Source organism: Saccopteryx leptura, chromosome 7, assembly GCF_036850995.1.
Source record: "Saccopteryx leptura isolate mSacLep1 chromosome 7, mSacLep1_pri_phased_curated, whole genome shotgun sequence".
Taxonomy (NCBI): Eukaryota; Metazoa; Chordata; class Mammalia; order Chiroptera; family Emballonuridae; genus Saccopteryx; species Saccopteryx leptura.
In genome coordinates, this window is record NC_089509.1 from 67,926,495 (window position 1) to 67,947,979 (window position 21,485).

Below are 21,485 nucleotides of genomic sequence, written 5' to 3' on the forward strand. Positions count from 1 at the left end.
GCCACCCAAAATTTATATGTTGATATCTTAATCCTCAGTGTGAGGTATTAGGAGGTGGGGCCGATGGGAGGTGATTAAGTGATGAGGGTAGAGCTGCTATGAAAGGGATTAGAATTCTTACAAAAGAGACCCCAGAGAGCTCTCTAGTGTTCTTTCTGCCATGTGGGACACAACAAGAGGGCTGTCACTGAACCTGACCATGCGGGCACCCTGAGCTCGGGTTTCCAGCCCCTGGGACTATGAGAAATAAATTTCTGTTATTTATAAGGCACCCAGACTACAGTACTTTGTTATAGCATCCCAAACAGACTAAGACATTCCATTACCACTGGAGTCTAAGCTACTTGAGGTCAAAGACTTTGGGGTTCTGTTCTCTGCTATCTTACTAGTTCCTAGAACACCTGGCACACTAGTAGATACCCAGTATATGTACTGAATTAATATTCTTCTAAAACTAAACTAAAAATCAAAGAGAAATAAGTTATGAAACTACAATTCTAATTGTATTAAAAAACAAAATATCAACCATGTAAAACAAGCATTTAAGCAAAAAGCTCTCCTTTTTTAATTGCTGTGACATAAAAGAAGTACAGAAATGAAACCACTTATATAAACTCCTAAAATAAAACTAAAGGGCTGAGGCCAATACTATACGCGCGCGCGCGCGCGCACACACACACACACACACACACACACACATACACACAGATGCGCACACACGGATTTCTTTTAAAAAAACAACTAGGTTTTGCAACAGACATTTAAATCTTTTGAAGGAAACCATTAAGCATGGAGAACCTCATTCCTGCTTTGAAAAAGTGAAAATTCAATTCCTATCTCATATTCCCATATATAAACTAAAAACTAATAGAAAAATTATATTTAAAAGTTGGCAAAATGTTTTCTAAATTAAATTTTATAGCAGCAATGAAAGTAAAGACTGACTTTTTTGCATAAAATCTAAAATAAATCAATTTGCCTTCCAGAATCAAATCATCAATTCTAATAAGAATCAGAAAGTGTCCCTGGAAGAAACTGTCTTGAGTCTCTATGGCACTGACTGGTTTTGAAAAGTAGCCTCATTGTCAGAACGTAGGCTTGGACTCAGCGCTGGGCCTCAGCAGCATTGGGGCACTTGGGGCCTCATCACTCACAAGAGAAAGGAAAATGCACAGAAATCAATAGCCAAGGATAGCTCAGGTGAGTGAAGATGATGCTGAGACAACCTTCACCAGCTGAGACTGTCAAATGATTAGGTAAACCTATCTTCCCTGAAAAGAACTGTAACAATAGAAAAACACTTGGAGACTTAAGGAAGCTAAGAGGAGAAAGTTCTTCGAGATTTAAGCAATTTAATGTATTAATCAAAAGTTCAGTTTTGTTCACAAGAAAATAAACATTGCAGCCTAGCCCTCTTGCCTAATAAATATTTTCATGTACTATGGAAATAGAGTACAGTGCAAGGATTTATATAAAATCGCTTGGCTACAAAGAACGTTATGAAAAATATTTTTAGAATATGATGGCACAAAGCATCAGGCAATCATGGCCTTCCTTCTCTCTCATCCAATGATGACAAATGTTTAATAAGAAAGGTGCAGAAAAACAGTAATTCTCTGAATGAGAAAAAATGAACCTCCAAGTGACAATTATCATTTATTCATATTTTTACAATAGTACAAACATCTCCCAAATAGGTAATCGAAGGTTAAAATATAGGTATGATTCAACATTAATATTCAACTGACTTGGTTTTCGGTCCTTTGGCAATCTCTCCATTCATACTCTAGAGATAGACCTTTTAGCACGCCAGTTTGCAATGCACCAGCAATGTAAAACAGAATGGCCAACTGTTCATCTGTTAGTAACAAATGTGCTAATATGTACTAGTTTAAACTTGATCTATCAGTGAGTCAATGAACCATGAAGGGTGGGGGTTAATCAGGGTGTTCTCCAAACAAAGGCTCCTGAGAGCTGTGGGGACGCCACTCCCAGACTCACATCTGTGCTAATTTGAGTGCAGCATGATGGATGGATGGATATGGCACAGTGTTCATCAAAGTTAAGAGCCCTGAACACTGTCATAGTCTTGTGTATACTCACAACCATTTTATATAGAAAAGCAACCAAACTGTTGCAAAGAACAAACCAAAACACAGGAAGTAAAGATATCAGTTTTGCTATAATTTTCAAGAGCTATTAATATTAAACTATACCCAGTTAATGTGTAACAGTGATGGTAAAACCGTAGCCTTTCACACAGAAGATTTGGCAACTTCCCAGCAGAGCTCATAGTTGGAGATATTTTATATTAGGTGATTTTATATAATATACATTAATTGCACTACATTATAGCAAAAGCTTATTGATGTGCCTCTTTACGTGTACAGACAAAAATAACTCAATGCTATACGTTTACTTAAAGTAACAAACAAGCCAATTAACTTCTAAATTCACATGCAGCACACCAATGTGACATATCTTACTTAACGGCTGAAACAGACTGAACAGCAATTAATAGAAAAAAAAATCTCCTGCTGTTGGTAACACTCACCTCAATACTTCAGCATTTAAATAATAAAGGAGTCAAGATATTGTAGATAGAACAAAAATAAACAAGCAGAAAGAAGAATAAAGAGAAAAAATAAAAAATCTAACTAAAGATATCATCCATTTATTTTTACCAGATTTTTAAAATCAGATAAGAATTCTGATTTATTTTAGATGATTCTATAAAGTATATCTATTTCACTATACCGCTTTCCCCAATTAAAAATTCAGACTAGAAAGAAATACGTGTTACTGGCTTTAGAAGTTTTTTTTTCCTGTTCTTCTTAGAAGTAGGCAACAGAATTAGCTAAGATAATTAATTAGCATTTAAATAAAATTAACTTCATAAAAATCCAATTTAATAAAATAATTGTACATTAAATCCTTCACAATCTACAAATTAAATATAAAAATATTTAAGAATAATTTCCTGAAAACTTTTTAATTCAATGATTTTTATCAGAAAACTTTTTCAGTATCCTCTCTGGATCATATATGTGTATAAGTTTTAAGAGTTTTTAGTTATTTTTAGGGTCTCAAAATAAAATTTTTACAAATTACAGTTTTTAGTATTCCAAGAACATACGTTCCACCATAAAAATGAAGATTTTTGAAAAAGTTTATGGACGGCAATATATGTTGTCAAAGAAAAATCTGAGCTAAACAGTAGTTAAAATGGTAAACACAGGTTTTATTCACAACTATTACAATAGGAGGAAAGAGATCTCCGTACTGAGCCGGGTTCATTTCAGAATAAAAAAGGGGCAGCTGGGAATTTATAGTCGGGTATTCTGGATAAAATCACCTCACATGCCAGGGTGATCAGATATCTCCAGGGGATAGCGGAGGATGAAGGACCTGATCAGATACTGAGGGTGATCACATATGGAGGGTGAGGGGGTTTCTAGTTCAACTGACTTGGGAGGGTTTTGTAAACATGAATTTTACCAGGAAGTATACAGATGAGCCTAAGAAAAGGTTCAGGAGCCCGATATTTATAAAAATGAGCCCTGCATTATACATGGTAATAACACTGTGTTTCAAAAATCCCAAACATTCTGTATAGGAAAGCTGAGAAAAAATTCTGAGGGATAGTCTCCATCGCAATAATATGGCTATGGGATTTCCATTTTCCATTTGGAAACAGCTGCCTGAAAGGTTGGTCATATGAGTTCTGGTCCAAGATGTCAATTCTCCCTAAGTTTACTTATAAATGCAATATTCTTTGAAATAAAAATATCTTTATTTTTTTTAGATATGGACAAGTTGATACTAAAGTATATATCTAAAAATTAACCTGAAAAAATAGATAAGGAAGATACACATGCGCGTACACACACACACACACACACACACACACACACACACACATTTCTGAAACTAGTTCTAACCAGATTTTAAAACATACTACAAAGCATCTTTAAATAAAATACTGGCATGTGAATAAATAAACCAATGGAATAAAATAAAAACTGCAGAAAGAGACCCAACACATATGGAAAATTAGTATATGGTAAGGTGGCATCTCAAAAGACTGGGACAAAGACTTTGTAGGAAATGGTGTTGGGACAACTAGATATCTATATGAAAAAAGATAAAGTCCATAGTTTATACCACACACAAAATAACCCCCAGTGGATTAGACATCTAAAAGTAAACTATATAAGGCCTAAAAGAAAACATGAATGATATTCTCTATAACTTGGCTGTAAAAAAAAAAAAAAGGCTTTGTAGCCTGACCTGTGGTGGCGCAGTGGGATAAAGCGTTGACCTGGAACACTGAGGTCACCGATTTGAAACTCTGGGCTTGCCTGGTCAAGGCACATATGGGAGTTGATGCTTCCTGCTCCTCTCCCTTCTCTCTCTCTCTCCCTCTCTCTTTCTCTCTCTCTCTCCTCTCTGAAAATTGAATAAAGTCTTAAAACAACAACAACAGCAAAAACACTTCAAAGTCTTAATATCTTTCCTGTTTAAAAAAAAAAAAGGCTTTGTACTATACTCAAATACCAAATGTGATCGAGAACGAGAGTGGCAAATGTAACTCCCGTAAAAATTTTAAAATAAATTTTATTAACCAGTATTACCCCAATATATTTAATTAAATAAATAAATTTTTTAAAAAACTCTGAATGGCAAAATCACAATAGGCAAAATCAGGAGACAAATTGCATATCTGGAGAAAAATATTTACAACACATCACAGGACAGGGCTAATATCCTAAAGAATTTTTAAACATTGAGAGGGTGGAAAAAGCCAAAAGTATTATAGAAAAATGGGCAAAATGCCCTTAGACAAATGAAAAGATGTTCAACACTACTCATAATTTTTGCAAATTAAACTATATTGACATACCATTTCTCACTTATCATACTAGAAAACTTCTAAATGAAAGTACAACTGTTAATGAGGCTGTTAGAAAACAACACTTTCATATATGGCTGGAGAACATGAAAAATGGCCCAAAGCCTACAAGAGGCTGTCTGCCAATCTCTAACTAAACTACATGCGCACTTACATGTACTTACACTTTAACCCAGAGACTAATTCTATAAAGTTATCCCCGAGAGACAATATGTACAAAATTATTACAGCATAATTTGTGATGGCAGATACTAGAAGCAATCAAAATGCTCAGACATTAAAATGTATTAAATAAAATAATGCATAGACCACTCAATGGATACTTATCCAGTTGTAAAATAAAATAAATAATGCAGCTCACTGTGAAGTGCTACGGAATGAGTTTCAGTATATGTAGTTCGGTGGAAAAAGCAAAGGACAGAAGAGTTTATATTACATGTTACATTTTATGTAAAAAAGAAAAAATTTAAATGCACGTATCTGGTAATTTTGCAAAAAGAAATATATATAGGTCAAATAAACCAGAAACCAATATAATTGGTTACCTATAGGGTGCTGAGGTGGAAAGGACACCAGAAGAAATTACTTTCTTTTGGAAACATGTTTATGCCCTACACACCCTAAAAATATCATTAAATCAATGAAGATGATGGAGGAAAAAAACACGAAAACTGAATACAAACACAAACACAGCCAACTTTATTTCAGGGAAATAATATAACTGTTATAAAGGGGAAAAAGCTAATTCATATAATTTTTTACTACAGTACTTAAAATATATACCTTTACTCTGGGCACACACACAAAAAAAGAACCACCACCAACAAATCTTGAACAAATTTTAGTAGGTTTATTTTTTTGAAAAGTATGTATTTCACATATATAAAATTTGATTCCATTTAAATAAAAAAATTGAAAAGAGCAAATTAGAACTGCTACATATTCACGTATAAGGTTGTACATGCTATACTTAATTAAATGAAGCAAATTGAAAATTCTCTATGTAAAAACAAAACCTTTTCATCTGAATATATATCTATTAATAAAGGGAAAGGTATAGAAAGACATAAATCAAGCTAATCCTTACATGGGTTATTAATCGGTTTATTTTTGATAGAGGTATGGTTCAGCTGTTCTGAAACTATTTTATGTATATCATATGACTGAGCAAATACGCAGATGTTGTTGGAAGTCAGAGTTCTTACTCTGGAGGAAGGGAAATATAAATATGGAAAGGAGAGAAACAAGAGTATCCCGAAAATTAGCACTCAAATTCTGCTTTCCTAATACTCTTCTCCACCAACAGGAACCACAACTCCTTAGGAAAAAGGCTCATTCCAGAGCTGGGGCAGAGAAGGTAAAAGATAAGCCGAGAATATCTGGTTGTGCAAAATAAAAAAAAAGAAGACAAAGAAGAAAACCAGGTCCATTCTTATCTCATCTCCTAGGTCTGACAGATCTAAAATTGCCAGATCAATTTAAATGATTACATACAGATATACCACCAGTTTACAGATAAATATTAGCAACTGCATAACACTGACATGAGGAGAGCTTTCTGTTTTAATGAAAAGCCAAATATTAAATGATATTTTTGAATCATAAGCATATGGCAACACCATGCATGTATTGATATATGCTAGGTAAGGATATGGCTGCTTGCCCTCAGGGTGGATTGCAGATTGCCTGCCCTGCCCGCCACTGCGAGGGACTATTCTGCTATTTGTTCGGTGCTGCCAGAAGAAGAGGTTTTCCCCTGTTTGTTTGCTTGTCTGCCATTGGGAGAATCTATTAAATGGGGATGGCCCAATGCTTTCTGTCTATACAGTTTCTCTACCGTCAGCCTGAATCCAACGTTAAGAACCTGCCTGGCTTTGGTCACTGGCATTACACCAGGACTGCCACAGACTTTAAATATATATATATATATATATATATATATATATATATATATATATATATATATATATATATTTAACAATAATATATTTAGTTCCAAGTACATAATACAGTCATACTCTGCCTTTCAAGAAACTTTCTGTTCATACTCTGCCTTTTTAAAACTTTCTGTTGGGAAGTAGTGTAGTGTAATGAAAAACAGGTGGATTTTTGAGTTAGAAAAGCTGGGTTTGAATGTTATTCTACCACTTTATAACTACATGACCTAGGACAAGTCAATCAATGCCTCAGAGTTCTGTTTCCTTAGCTGTCTACAGCGATTGAAAAGTCTTATCACCATCAAAGTGTGTGATAAAGTTTAGAGTGGTGTTATGTCAAAAGTAGGTAGGACAATGCCTAATACCAGATGAGCAATATATTCAGTTCATTCCTCCAACATTTGCTGAGTTAGGCAATAATAGAAATAAAAAATATATATACGGCAAGTGACAAAAATGAAATAATAATGAAAAAACATTTGAGGAGTACTTACTATAGGTGTAACCCTATTTACATACTTTGAATGCATTTTGTTTGGTATCGTATTTATTCAATAAAGTATTTAATTAGTGCTGAGTGTAAACTTGGCCCTGTTTCTAAGCCCCAGCAAGCAATCATATCCTAGGTAGGGTTAAACCTCCAGTAAAATTGCCATACTGCACACGTCTTAATGAAGTTTGAATGTTAAATGGCATATTCACTTTAAAAAAAAAGTATTCCACATACTTAAAAAATCTCTGTGCCCAAATGAATTTACAGTCTAATAATGTATCATCCATTAAGCCAACGCCTAGAATGTAAGTGATCATGTGTTCTAAGAGATATGAAAAGTACTACCAAACCTAAAGAGGAAGAGCCTGATTTTGCTATGTGGTTCAGCTTTGCAGAGGAGTTGCTGGTTACACTGGACCCTGAACTGCAAACTGGACTTCACCGGGCAAACAAGAGGAGCACTCTAAATAGAGGGAGGTTCCTCCCTGTGCAGCTTAGCAAGTGGGAAGGCCCTGCGGTATGAGGAAACACAGCCTGGCTCAGAGGAGCACAGCCTGCAGGGAGCCCAGGAGCCTGATACAAGAAGCCTTCACCTAGTGTTTCATTTAAGGCCAATATTTCTTTATTGATTCTCTGTTTGGATGAATGATCTAGAGCCATCAGCGGTGTATTGAGGTCTCCAAGTATGATTGTATTGTTGTCAGTTTTTGTTTTTAGGCCAGTCAGTAGCTGTCTTATATATTTTGGTGCTCCTTGGTTTGGTGCATATATATTAAGAAGTGTTATGTCTTCTTGATTCAATGTCCCCTTTATCATTATGAAATGACCGTTTTGGTCTCTGATTACCTTTGCTGTCTTGTAGTCAGCATTGTTAGATATGAGTATTGCTACACCTGCTTTTCTTTGGATGTTATTTGCTTGGAGTATTGTTTTCCAACCTTTCACTTTGAATTTGTTTTTATCCTTGTAGCTTAGATATGTTTCTTGTAGGCAGCATACAGTTGGATTTTCTTTTTTAATCCATTCTGCTACTCTGTGTCTTTTTATTGGTGAGTTCAATCCATTAACATTTAGTGTAATTATTGACACTTGAGCGTTTCCTATTGCCATTTTATATATTGCTTTCTGATAGTTTTGTATCTTGTTTGGTTCTTCTCTTTTATTTTTCTATCTTTTGTTTTTTTTGGTTGTAATCTATACTTCTTTCTCTGTTACTTCTTTTTTCAAGCCATGTGCTTCTGCGGTGTTTTTTTCAGGGGTGGTTAACATGGATGGACCTTGATAACATTATCCTGAGTGAAATAAATAAATCAGAAAAAAACTAAGAGCTATATGATTCCGTACATAGGTGGGGCATAAAAATGAGACTCAGGGATATGGACAGAGTGTGGTGGCTATGGGGGGGGGAGAGGAAAGGGGTAGGGGGAAGGGAAGGGCAGGGCACAAAGAGAGCCAGATAGAAGATGACAGAAGACAATTTGACTTTGGGTGATGGGTATGCAACATAATCAAATGTCAAAATAACCTGGAGATGTGTTCTCTGAACCTATGCACCCTGATTGATCAATGTCACCCCATTAAAATTAATAATAAAGGGAAAAAAAAGAAGGCTTCACCTTTGCCCTTCTCTCTGTTTTCATTGGAAAAACAACTAAAGTGTATGACTAGCAGAAACAGAAAATATTCTTTTTCAAAATACTCCACTTAAGGTAATTTTTCAGAGAATAAAATTCTAAAAATAGATGTTCTCTCTTGAATGATGATAAATAAGAAGAAAATATGGTTGATTTAAAAATATTACAATGCTACAGTATGTAGTCACTGCAAATATCCACCTACCTGCCTCAAACAGCAATAAATACATTCATATCAGATTATAATAAATTTCTTGGAGTCACATATAATATCTAAATATGACACAATTTCATTACCATCAGTGATACTGTAATGAATGCCATGGGGCTTAATAATAATTTGTCACTTAATATGAAATATTATGTATTTCCTACTTATGCAAACTGTGAGAATGCTGCTTTATTACTTTTTATTTCATTTCTTTCCAGTGAACAATCAAAAAGTCGTTAAATGACAATCCATTATACTCTTATTTTAGGATACAATTTTTAATCTCTCTTGCATGCTGTAAGCATTTGGGTTTTGCAAAAACACTGTTAAAGTAAAGCCCGGAAATTAGTCACAAGTCAGTGTGTTAATATGTGTTTTTAACTTCCTTGAGGCTAAAAAAATAGAAATGTCTGCAATCCTTTCACAATGCATGCCCAATTCATTCTAGGGCATTTGGGAAATCTTAATAATGGTGACAGTCCTGATGAGAATTTTTTTTTTTTTTTTAAGGATCGAGAAATGCATCCAACTCTTACTGCTCACCCTAAATATTGAGGATGAGCTTTACAACTCAAAGACTCTAGAGTTTGGAATCACAATGTTGGAAAAAAAAATACAAGAGAGGAATAATCTTCAAACAAGATGCTACAGCTATTTTCTAAGGAAAACAAGTGTTTGAAGTTTTTTTTTTGTACAATATAGAGTCTAAACCATATAGTAAGTACAATATACTTAAGGACTAGAGTATGCCCCTGACCTGGTAGACAACAGAACATGGGTTAAGGGCTCACGTCCTGATTCAGACACATTCAGATTTGTCCCTAGGTTCTCTACGCATTCCTCAGATTAACCAATTTTTAAACAATTTTAAGCCTTAGTTTTCTCATATATAAGCAAAGATATGATAATGAGAATAATAATAATAATTTACTTAATTCTACTATTTTATGTCATGCATTATTTTCATTCTTCAAATCTAACAAACCACATGAGTATTATTTTTTATGAGAATATATTTGTAGTTCTTGATGCTAGTATTATGATATTTAATAACTGCTTACAAAGTGGCCCATAGTAAATTATTAATAAATATCAGCTATTATTAAGATTTCAATTTTTAAAATAACAACTTCTCTGTAATTCATTAAATAAAAAAATATTAACTATTTTGTTTAATAGCATAAAAACAATTTAACATTTTACCGGATATATTAGAGAAATCCTCATTTAGCTCTTTGAATATAATCACATGAAATATGACAAAGCCATCTAATTTTTTCCTCTAGTGAAGAAATGTAGTTACACAAAATATACAGTCAGAGGACTTTTATCTAGCAAAATAACTTGAAATACATCAGAAATCCACCTTAACTCCTCTTTTCAAGATACTCTGTCAATGATTGAAGTAGGAATATAATTTTCTCTATAAGACACCAATTACTTGTTTTAAAATATAATTATAATAAATTACATGTAAAAGTAAATTCCTCCTTTAGGGTGAAAATGCTGTAGAGGCCAGTGAGAACCACTTGGGAAGATGGCCTTGTGCCTCTCATCTCAAGGATAAATAGCATTAATAGTTTGTTAGTAACTTTTATTAAAAAGAATAAAATTACATGGATAATCTCTAATAGTTCAAAGTCTGTGATTGCCATAGGGAGTATATATTGAGTACCTAAAAAGCATCATGAGGCCCTGTCTGGTTAGCTCAGTTAGAACATCTTCCTGAAACATCAAGATTGTGGGTTTGATTCCCGATGAGGGCACACACAGGAAGCGACCAATAAATGCAAAAGTATGTGGAATAATAAATGAATGCTTCACCCTCATTGTCCTTCCTCTCTTAGTCTAAAACCAATCAATTAAAAAAATCATATGATCTTTGTGTGCCTGGAGGTGAACAAAAACAGGCACGACAGGATAAAATTTGCCATGTTGTTATAGAAGCTTCGTTTAAACAAAAGCTTACATAGAACAACTAAATATATAACATATCTATGAGGAGGTATACTGGCTCAAGAGTGAGTGGCAGGTGTGGATTCTCCCTAGTGAGGCATATTCTGGGGCATGGTGGTGCCACTCCACAGAGCACAGCTGGAAACCAATATAGAAGGCAGATATCACATGATCTTTTTTGGATAGAGTACTTCAAATGGGATTGGATTTGGTATTAACATGCAAATGAGGTAATTCATATTTAATTAGTTTCACATTATTATAATATATATTGATGGTAAAAACATATTTAGAAGTGACACTCATGATTGTGGAGTCCAACTCAATAGTCATAAAACAAAGTCTCATATTACTTTGTCAATGTTTCAAAAGAGAAACTACTTGTATTTCAGACATAACATTCTTGCAGAAAATAACTTGTCCCTAAGGAGACAAGTATTGCTGATTCACATAGTACACAACAAAACGTATGAAGCTATCATACTTTAGACCAGGGGTCGGGAACCTATGGCTCACGAGCCAGATGTGGCTCTTTTGATGGCTGCATTTGGCTCGCAGACAAATCTTTAATAATAAAAAAAAAATAACGTTAAAAATATAAAACATTCTCATGTATTACAATCCATTCATTTCCTACTGCTCATGTTTATGGTTGCGGGTGGCTGGAGCCAATCACAGCTGTCCTCCAGGACACCACCAAATTTTTATTGGATAATGTGTAACGTACATGGGTCGTTGTACGGCTCTCACAGAATTACATGTTAAAATATGTGGTGTTCATGGCTCTTTCAGCCAAAAAGTTTCCCAACCCCTGTTTTAGACAAACTACTACTCATTTTAAAGTTATAATGTTAATTTCCAGCTTATTTTTGCTTATAAGTACATCCTCTGACAGTATACCCAAGTAAAACTTCACATCATTCTGTTCTTCTGCTAAGAAGAAAGTCTCCCTGGTTCACAAAAATATAACTGATAATATATCTTGGATTTTTTTTTAAAAAACCCAAAAATATATTGCACCATGATTTTCTCAGATGAGACAACATACATATTAAACAAAAACAATGTATTCAAGAAGTCCAGGTTTTGGCTATCAAGTAAAGCATGCAATTAAGGCCAAATTATAATCATACAAAAGACAGATGACATCTAGCAGTAAACTAGGAAAAATTAATCTTCTTTGGAATAAAAATCAAGTATTTAAATAATTTTTCATTTTCTTTATTTTTCATAGCTGAAAACTGAGTGAGGCTGTTGAATGTGAATACAGGAGCAGCTCCACTACAAGGGCAAAATGTATCAAATAAATATGGTTCACTTATACTTGTCTACTTATGGAATTAGCAGTTCGAAATGAAAACAAAATTATCAGAAAAAACCAAATATGTGCTAAAAATACCTTTGCTAATTGTCTCTGGGTAATCATTAAATATTAAAAGTAAATTAGCAAAACCTAAATATAACAGGAAAATTTAATGGTTCTGTGCTATGAGGGTTTTCCTGTTTCCTTGACTATTTCTATAACTTAGTTTGAGCTATTATCTTCTCTGCCTACTTTAATATATGAGTATTCCTTAAGATTCTGTATTTAGTCCTCTGCTTTTTCTTTTTTACATATAATTCTGTATTACCTCCTTGCAAGGTTTCATCTGTTCCCATCATATCAACTTGTCTTCCTCACTTTATGTATTACCCTCCAAATGCCAGGATATTGTAATATATTCCAAATATGAATATGCTTTAAAGTATGGTTTATGGTGTCTAAAAGAAAGGTTGGTTCAGGATCCAGAAGAATGTATAATTCACCATTTCTAGGAAACCCAAATATGCAGAGACTGATCACACCCTAACTGAAAAGAAATGAACATATCTAGTGTACACACATGCTATATTTAAAGGCTGTGCATATTTATCTTTGTATCACAAACATAAAAAAAAAGCAGAAAAATATGTTTAATGACTTTTACCACCAATGACTGTGCATTAGGTTTATCACTGACTCCATATCAGCTTTAATCAATTACATTTTTTTAAAAGATTTAAATTTCTGAATCAGTGATCATTGGTTATGATCCTTACTAGTTTGTGCATATTTTCATTGTGGCCCTTAATACATTTATAATACAAGTTTCCGTGTCTGTCTCCCAGTGCAAAAGTGTTTTATACAGGATTGCATCTCTTTTATTTTTGTACTCCCAGCACTTAACACAGTGCCTGATACAAAATGTGTGTTGGATGAATTAAGCTATGTTGCCTATTAGTGAATAAAGTTTTGATGACTTTTCTACAACTAAAGATTTAAGAAATGTTGTGCTCAATTGTGTTTAAAAAATTAAAATGTAAAAGGACTTATTTACAAATAAAAACAAACCCTTCTGAGACTCCTTTTTTATACATACAAACCCACATTAATCTGGTCAGTCAATTAATCTTAAAAATTAAAATATGTTAGTGTTGCCTTCCTTCTCCTTCTAGGGCTGCAAATGTGTTCTTTCCTCAAAAATTCACATCATATTGCTCCAGTTTAAAATATAACTGTGCATATTTGAAAGTAACTCAAATCCAAATATACTAAAATTATAATTGTTAGACCGATTGGACTAAAAGACCAACTAGTTGAAGCTTTTCATGTCTTCTTCATGTTTTTCTTAACGGGGAAGAAAAAAGGAGGGAAAGATATAAAAGACTGGCAGGAAAGAAATTTCATTTGCTGACTAAAGACAACATTCAAATAAATAAGTGCAAAAAATTATTTTTAATCTACTGGTCTTGCCACAGCACCAGTTAAAAGCAAGGTCTTTAGACTTAAAATAGTAATGCCTAATATTCGATTGTGGGTCATTTTTTATTTTACCCTCCTTCTCCCAAGCCTTTGCCTCAAACTTAAGTCTGCTTCAAACACAAATTCCTTGGGTGGAGATTTTAATAATTGGAAAACAATGAACAATCACCATCTGCCAAACTGGATGCAGTGTAGAACAGAGTAGAGACATAAATGTGAGACTGGTAGGTAATCCGCAAATAGACCAAACTCCATAAAGATCAGAGACAGAGAGGACCAGGAAGAAGTAAGCAATCACCCCTCATCCCAGAAAGGCTGGGAAAGACACCTATGGTGTGAGTCAGTCATATTTGACTCTCAGGTGACAGGATGTTAATGGATACCTGGATTACATGAATTTAAAAGGGGGGAAAAAAACATCAAAAAATGTTCTAATACTGTAACTTTAAAAATGAAGTATAGGTATAATATAATGTTTGGCAGAGATCATTGGAGCATCCACCATTCATCTGTGAAGACGACACTGATCTGTCTTTGTGGGATGTGGGAGGGAGTAGCAGTTGACTCCTCCTACAGAACCTGTAGAGCCCACTTGGGGGCACACACACAAAATGGAGCAGTCTGTCTTGGTTAGGTTTCTTCATTTCTACTAGATGATTTCAAGCCTGTTTTGTTTACACGTTTGTCTATACATACATGCAGAAATATGAAACTAGACCACCTTCTTATAACATACATATGCAAGAATAAATTTAAAATAGAGTAAAGACTTAAATGAAAAACTTAAAACCAAAATATCCTAGAAGAACACATAGGCAGTAAAATCTCAGACATCTTTGAGAGTTTAATATTTCTTCTGATATAATCTCTTCAAGCAAGACAAAAATAAAAATAAAAGGAACTACATCAAACTAAAAAGTTTTTGCATAGCAAAGGAAACCATCAATAAAATGAAAGACAACCTATTGAATTAGAGAACATATTCATCACTAATACCTCTCTTATGAATAATGATGTAAAAAATCCTAAACAAAATACCAGCAAACCAAATTTAATAACACATTAGAAGAATTATACACCATGACCAAGTGGGATTTACTCCTTCATTGCTAGGATGTTTCAACATGTAAAAATTAATCAATGTAATATACCCCATTAAAAGAATGAAGAAAAAAGCCATACGATCTCAATCTATGTAGAAAAAGCATGTGACAAAATTCAATGTCCTATCATGAATAAAACAGTTAACAAGTTAGAATTAAAAGGAAACTACATCAACATAAGAATTCTGTGCTCATAAATACAATATTATGTTTAGATTAGTATCCCACATCAAAGAAACTAGACTCATTAAAAATTCCTATAAGGAGTACTTACCTGCCAAAATTTTCTTGAACTGTCTAAACCATATATTGCAGTAGTCTTCACTTAAATTAATAAGATCAAGTGTAGAATCCTTCAATTTATTCTGTTCTTTTTTCAAACAGATGAAGAGTGTGATACCCAATAAAGTACCGTTTCCCTGCTGGTTAACAAAACAACGCCGTTTCAGTTTGACAGAGAATATGTTCTTGAGTTCAATAAATTCTTCTTTGCATAACAAGTCATATTTGGAATCACCTGAAAAGAAATTAAATTTTTCTAGTCAAAACCATTATGTCCATATCTTCTATGCATAAATAATAGTAAAAACTCAGAAAATCTTCATTTTTAATTTTACTGATTGTCCTTTATGTCAATCCCTATATGAGATGGGGAGGGAAGAAAAGAAAAATTGATTCTACTTTCCCAAGAATGAAAACAGAAAAATGGAACACAGTCTCTGCCACACAAGGCCTAGGACATTCTGAACCTGAGGATATTCGATATAGGAAGCATCATTTACAGTAATAAATAACTATCACACACAAGAAGCTCCTTGCTACTAATGTGGACAGAGTAAAGTAATGGAAAGAACAGAATTCACTACCAGAACGGAGTAGATGGCCGGTTGTTGAAGGCAACATTTAAAAGAAAGAACACCTACATTCTAAGTCAAGTAGCACATGTGCAAAAGAAGGCAGAGTAAGATTATTTTGATTAGAAAATAGGAATCCCGGCCAATCTAGAAAGCAAGTTCCACTTGAATATTACCACAATCAGACTGTATTTTATAGTGGCGTTAAGTTTTATTGTTTAACCACAGATCACAAAATAATTATTGCAGTAAAGGACGATTCCAGTTGACTTTCCAAGTAGAAATGTCCTTACACATTTGCCAGAGTACTTCTAAAACTGCTCTGGCCAACGTGGAATCACTGGGACTGATGTTACTTTCTGTCTGAAACAGCATAAAAAGCTCACAAGATATATGAAACTTGTTTGCAGATGTCAGACATGAGGTGGCCCAGGGCATGATTGCCGCAGCTGACTGCCTCCAGAGGGTTCTAGGACACAGTAGGGGACCAGTGGGTGAGCTGTTGTCTCCTGCACTGAGGAAGAGTAAAGAGTCCAGGAAAGCTAACACGACCAGAGTTCACAGGGCAAATTCCTGGGGAGGCCAGTGCTGCCCAGGGAGAGAACTGTCCATCTGCCGTGGACCCCCTTCCATCTTCAGCAGGACATGGATCAGTGTATGCAAGGCCAGCGGAAGGGACATCTGAAGAATTAAAGAGAACAATGCTCACCAGGCAAAGTGGGAAAACATGGAAATTCACAGGACCTTGGAGAGAGTACTTTGAAGAGTACTGTCTCATTAGTGAGCTGACTAAAACTGCGTTGATTCCCCCTAACGAAGCTTAAAAGCAAGCCTCAAAAGGATTTCACTCTGCAAGTAACTGAACTATATTCTAGACCAGGGGTCCCCAAACTTTTTACACAGGGGGCCAGTTCACTGTCCCTCAGACCACTGGAGGGCTGGACTATAAAAAAATCTATGAACAAATCCCTATGCACACTGCACATATCTTATTTTAAAGTAAAAAAAAAAAAAAAAAAAAACGGGAACAAATACAATATTTAAAATAAAGAACAAGTAAATTTAAATCAACAAACTGACCAGTATTTCAATGGGAACTATGCTCCTCTCACTGACCACCAATGAAAGAGGTGCCCCTTCCAGAAGTGCGGCAGGGGCTGGATAAATGGCCTCAGGGGGCCGCATGTGGCCCGCAGGCTGTAGTTTGGGGACCCCTGTTCTAGACAAAGCTCAAGGATATTCAAAGGAACACCAAAGTATACACCAAAGTATCCAGTAAGTCTCTAGGGTAAAATTCACAATATCTCCCTAAGTCAAAGATCACTATGCATGTAAAGAAGCAGAAAAGCATGACAGGTGATGGGGGAAAAAAGTGATCAACAGAAACGAACACAGAAATGACAAGGGCCCTGAAACATCCCCGGATATCAGAGGCTCTCTCTCGCTGCCTTAGCCCTGAGCAGGCTGCATGATCATCTCAGATGGGAGCAAGGACTTTCAGGAACTTTAAAAAATTCCTGTTCTGCATTCTCAGGGAGAATGGTTTGAGGCCTGCCCCAACCATTCTGCAAACGATCGCTCACAAAGCACACATACTGCTAAAAACGAAACGAAGAAATAAGCTGCCTTCTCAATGTTTACAGTGGTGGCACAGGGCGAACCAACAGTCAATTTTTCAGGCCTGTCATTCCCTCAAAAGGCTCATGCTGCAGGTTGATGTATATAGTTCATTCACTTCTATTATTGCCAAATACCTCCCAAGTATCAATTCAACAAGAAATAATTATATGTTTTAGAAAACAAAACAATCATCATTATTATTATGATCATCCCTTATTTAATCAAGAGAGTGAAAGTACTCATCATTTTAAGCCAAAATATTCCACATGCCTTACTGAACTTACTGGTTCACCTGCCCCATTTCTGTAAATACTAATGGTTTAGCCTGCATTGGTCAGGTTTACTGTTGTCTAGTATAATGTTTCTCAAACGCTTTGGTTTCTGAGCTTACTAATATTCTAAAGGTTGTGGGGCTCCATTAACTTTCTTTTACACAGGTTATATCTACCATTATTTATTTTATTAGACATTAACATCTAGACTTTAAACCACATGAATACAAAGCACATATTCCATTAGCCATCAGGGAAATGATATCACCACATATCTTATAGCTTCTGGAAAAGTCCACTGTATTCTTAGAAGACAATGAGAGTGAAAATAAAACATAAATACTGAGTAATATGGAAACAGCTTTTACCTCACTAACTTCCTGAAAGGATTCTAGACCACTCTTTGAAAACACTTCTTTTGCAAATGTTAGATTGTTTGTTCCCTTTGATCATATAATAAAGTTATGACCATTTATAGACTCAACTTTTCTTTCTTTTTTTTATTGAGTGAGAGGTGGGAAAGCAGAGAGACAGGCTCCCACATGCACCGACTGGGATCCACCCGGCAAGCCCCCAACAGGGTGATGCTCTGCTCAGTTGCTCGGCAACCTGAGCTATTTTATTTTAGTGCCTGAGGCACGCCATGGAGTCATCCTCAGTGCCTGGGGCCAATTTTGCTCAAATCATTCCATTCATGGCTGCAGGGGAAAAGAGAAAGAGAAAGAGAAAGAGAAAGAGAGAGAGAAAGAAAGAGAGAGAGAGAGAGAAAGAGAGAGAGAAAGAAAGAGAGAGAGAGAGAGAGAAAGAGAGAGAGAGAGAGAGAGAGGGGAGGGGGTAGGGAAGGAGTGGAGAACCAGATGGTCACTTCTCTGTGCTCTGACCCAGAATCCAACCTGGGACTTCCACATGCCAGGCTGATGCTCTTCCACTGAGCCAACCAGCCAGGGCCCAGACTCAACTTTTCAATTAATTAAATTATTTTCTCCATTTTAATACTCTAAATCAGGGGTCCCCAAACTTTTTACACAAGGGGCCAGTTCACTGTCCCTCAGACCATTGGAGGACCGGACTATAAAAAAAACTATGAACAAATCCCTATGCATACTGCACATATCTTATTTTAAAGTAAAAAAAAAAAAAAAAAAAAACAGGAACAAATACAATATTTAAAATAAAGAACAAGTAAATTTAAATCAACAAACTGACCAGTATTTCAATGGGAACTATGGACCTGCTTTTGGCTAATGAGATGGTCAATGTGCTCCTCTCACTGACCATCAATGAAAGAGGTGCCCCTTCCAGAAGTGCGGCGGGAGGCTGGATAAATGGCCTCAGGGGGCCGCATGTGGCCCGCGGGCCGTAGTTTGGGGACCCCTGCTCTAAATTGTCGCACACTGACCAGTGAGAGTTTCTTCAAGCTACCCACTTTGTTACAACCTCTAGCTGTCTTTGGAAATAAACTTTCTTTCTTCTAACAGCATAGTTATTATTCCAAGTTCATCTGGATTTCTCAAGGAGCCCTGGTTCATTTTAGGGAAGAATACACTAGAATTAAAAGGTATACAGTATTTATTTCATAGAAGGGAAACCAATCTTATTCACAGTATATCATCACTTATATATAGGGTATATCACTTATATACAGGGTTGGGCAAAAGTAGATTTATAGTTGTATGTGAACACAAAGTTTATTCTTGAATTATTATTTAATTATTGTATTATTTTCCACACTACCAATTTTTAACCTACTTTTTCCCAACCCTTTATTTTCACCTGGTGTGCTCATAATAAATTGTTTACACTTGTTCAACTGGTAAGCATATGACCAGAGTCTCTATAACACTTGGGAGGGACCAGGGAAATCTCACATCCCTCCTCTACCTTCAGGAATGAAATAAAGCAGGCCTGTTGAAGGTTCTGGCAAATTCTCACCCAATGGTATGTAATGTACTGTATAGTAAATGGTGCCCTGTGAAGTGTAAAGAAACTTGCCTTCCATAATGAGATGTTGCTAAGTGTCTGCTTCATAGAGCTAAATGTGTACTGGTAAGTTGTATCATTTACCTACCTTAAAACAATTTGTATCCTTGATTATATCTGTGGGTACTTTTCCAAAAATCAGTTAGTCTAACAATTAAGGAAGTGGAACATCTTTCATTTATTTATTTTCCATTTGTATTTCTTAAAAGGGTTTCCTCTACACATGTATTTCCCTACTTCTATTTGGATGCTTCTTGTCTAATTCATAGGAAAACTTCAAATAGTCTTGAAATTAGTCTTTTATTATATATATATATATATATATATATATATATATATATATATATATATATATATGTTGCAAATAACTTCTTCTAGGTTAATCTCATAATATTAGTTATGACCTTATGTCTAACATAAATTTTTTTGTGTGTGTGTCGTCAAATTTATAACAAATAAGGGTTCCTAGGAAAGGAAAGAAGAAAATATGGAAAGAAGGAAGGGAGGGAGAAAAATAATTGGGCAGGGGGACAAAGAACCATTGGGAAAAAGAAAACATGGAAAACAGAAACATTCTACACTTGAAGTCATATTACCATCTGAATATTATACCATGTGTGCTTTTCTTTGGCAACAAAAAATTCAATGACTAATCCAGTTCAAAATCTCTTGTTAAATTGCAAATTTAAAGATATTAAACCAACAGCCAAGATCAAATTTAGTAGTAAAAACTAAGAGAATTCCTGGAAATAGGGCAAGAATACCTATGATCACACTTATTAGTCACAGTTATTTTGGACATTCTGACCAATGCCATGTATAAGAAAATAAAATACAAGATGACCAGTGATGGTGGGAGGGGCAGAGAGGGAGCTGAACTACATCTATTTGTAGATAATGTCACAACATATTTGCAAAACCCAAAAAGAATCAACTTAAAATTATTAGAACTAAGAAGAATTCTCAGTAAGAAAGCTGTTTATAATATAGTAAAACCCAGGAAGAAGGCATAATGGGGATAAAGATATTCCACAAGAATTAATAAGTTATATCTAGGATAAATTTAGAAAAATAATCCTAGACTAATATGAGGGGGAAGATTCATTCAAAATATAATCAAAAACAAAGAACTGAATAAATGGAGACATATCAATTTCCAAGATTACATATTTTTCATGACAATATCCTCATTATCAATAACTATGTATAATGCAGTCCCAATCAAAATCTTATTGGTATTTTCTTTGTGTAAGAGTCAAGGAACCTAATCAAACAATTATGAATTTTCTTAGAATAAATACATTAATGAAGAAAATGTTTTTACAGTATGGTAATGAGGGGGAGTACATGCCTGTCCCAGTAGAGCCCAACCTCTACGTTGATCAGGTGTCCCTGATTCAACCTCCCCGTGCAGTGGGACACTCCTGCTTATCAGCAGGGCTGGCAGCCTCTTTGATACTACTCTTGAGGCGGCTATGAGGATGCTACTGATAAGTGCTGACACTAACTGCTACCGAAGGAAAGACACAACTGACACACAAATTAGTTGCAATAATCACACAGGCAATTTATTACTCACAAATCCTTTTGGCGTGCCTGGGTACAGCTTAAGGGGGCCCCCATCAGTGTGCTCCTCTTGGCTGTCTTTGGTCAGAGCTCAGAGCAGCATGGAGATAGTCCATGTCAACATCAGAGTCTGGGCAATTACCACAACAGGGGGCCCCTCAGCTT

General features: G+C 35.2%; 1 protein-coding gene across 1 annotated transcript in view; it reads right to left on the reverse strand.

The window, feature by feature from the left end:
- The window catches only part of CERKL (ceramide kinase like), a 134,898-nt gene that overhangs the window by 48,125 nt on the left and 65,288 nt on the right, over positions 1-21,485 (reverse strand). The window contains exon 2 of the mRNA XM_066346567.1: positions 15,303-15,545. Coding sequence (XP_066202664.1) covers positions 15,303-15,545 — 243 coding nt within the window. The remainder of the gene's footprint in view (positions 1-15,302; positions 15,546-21,485) is intronic.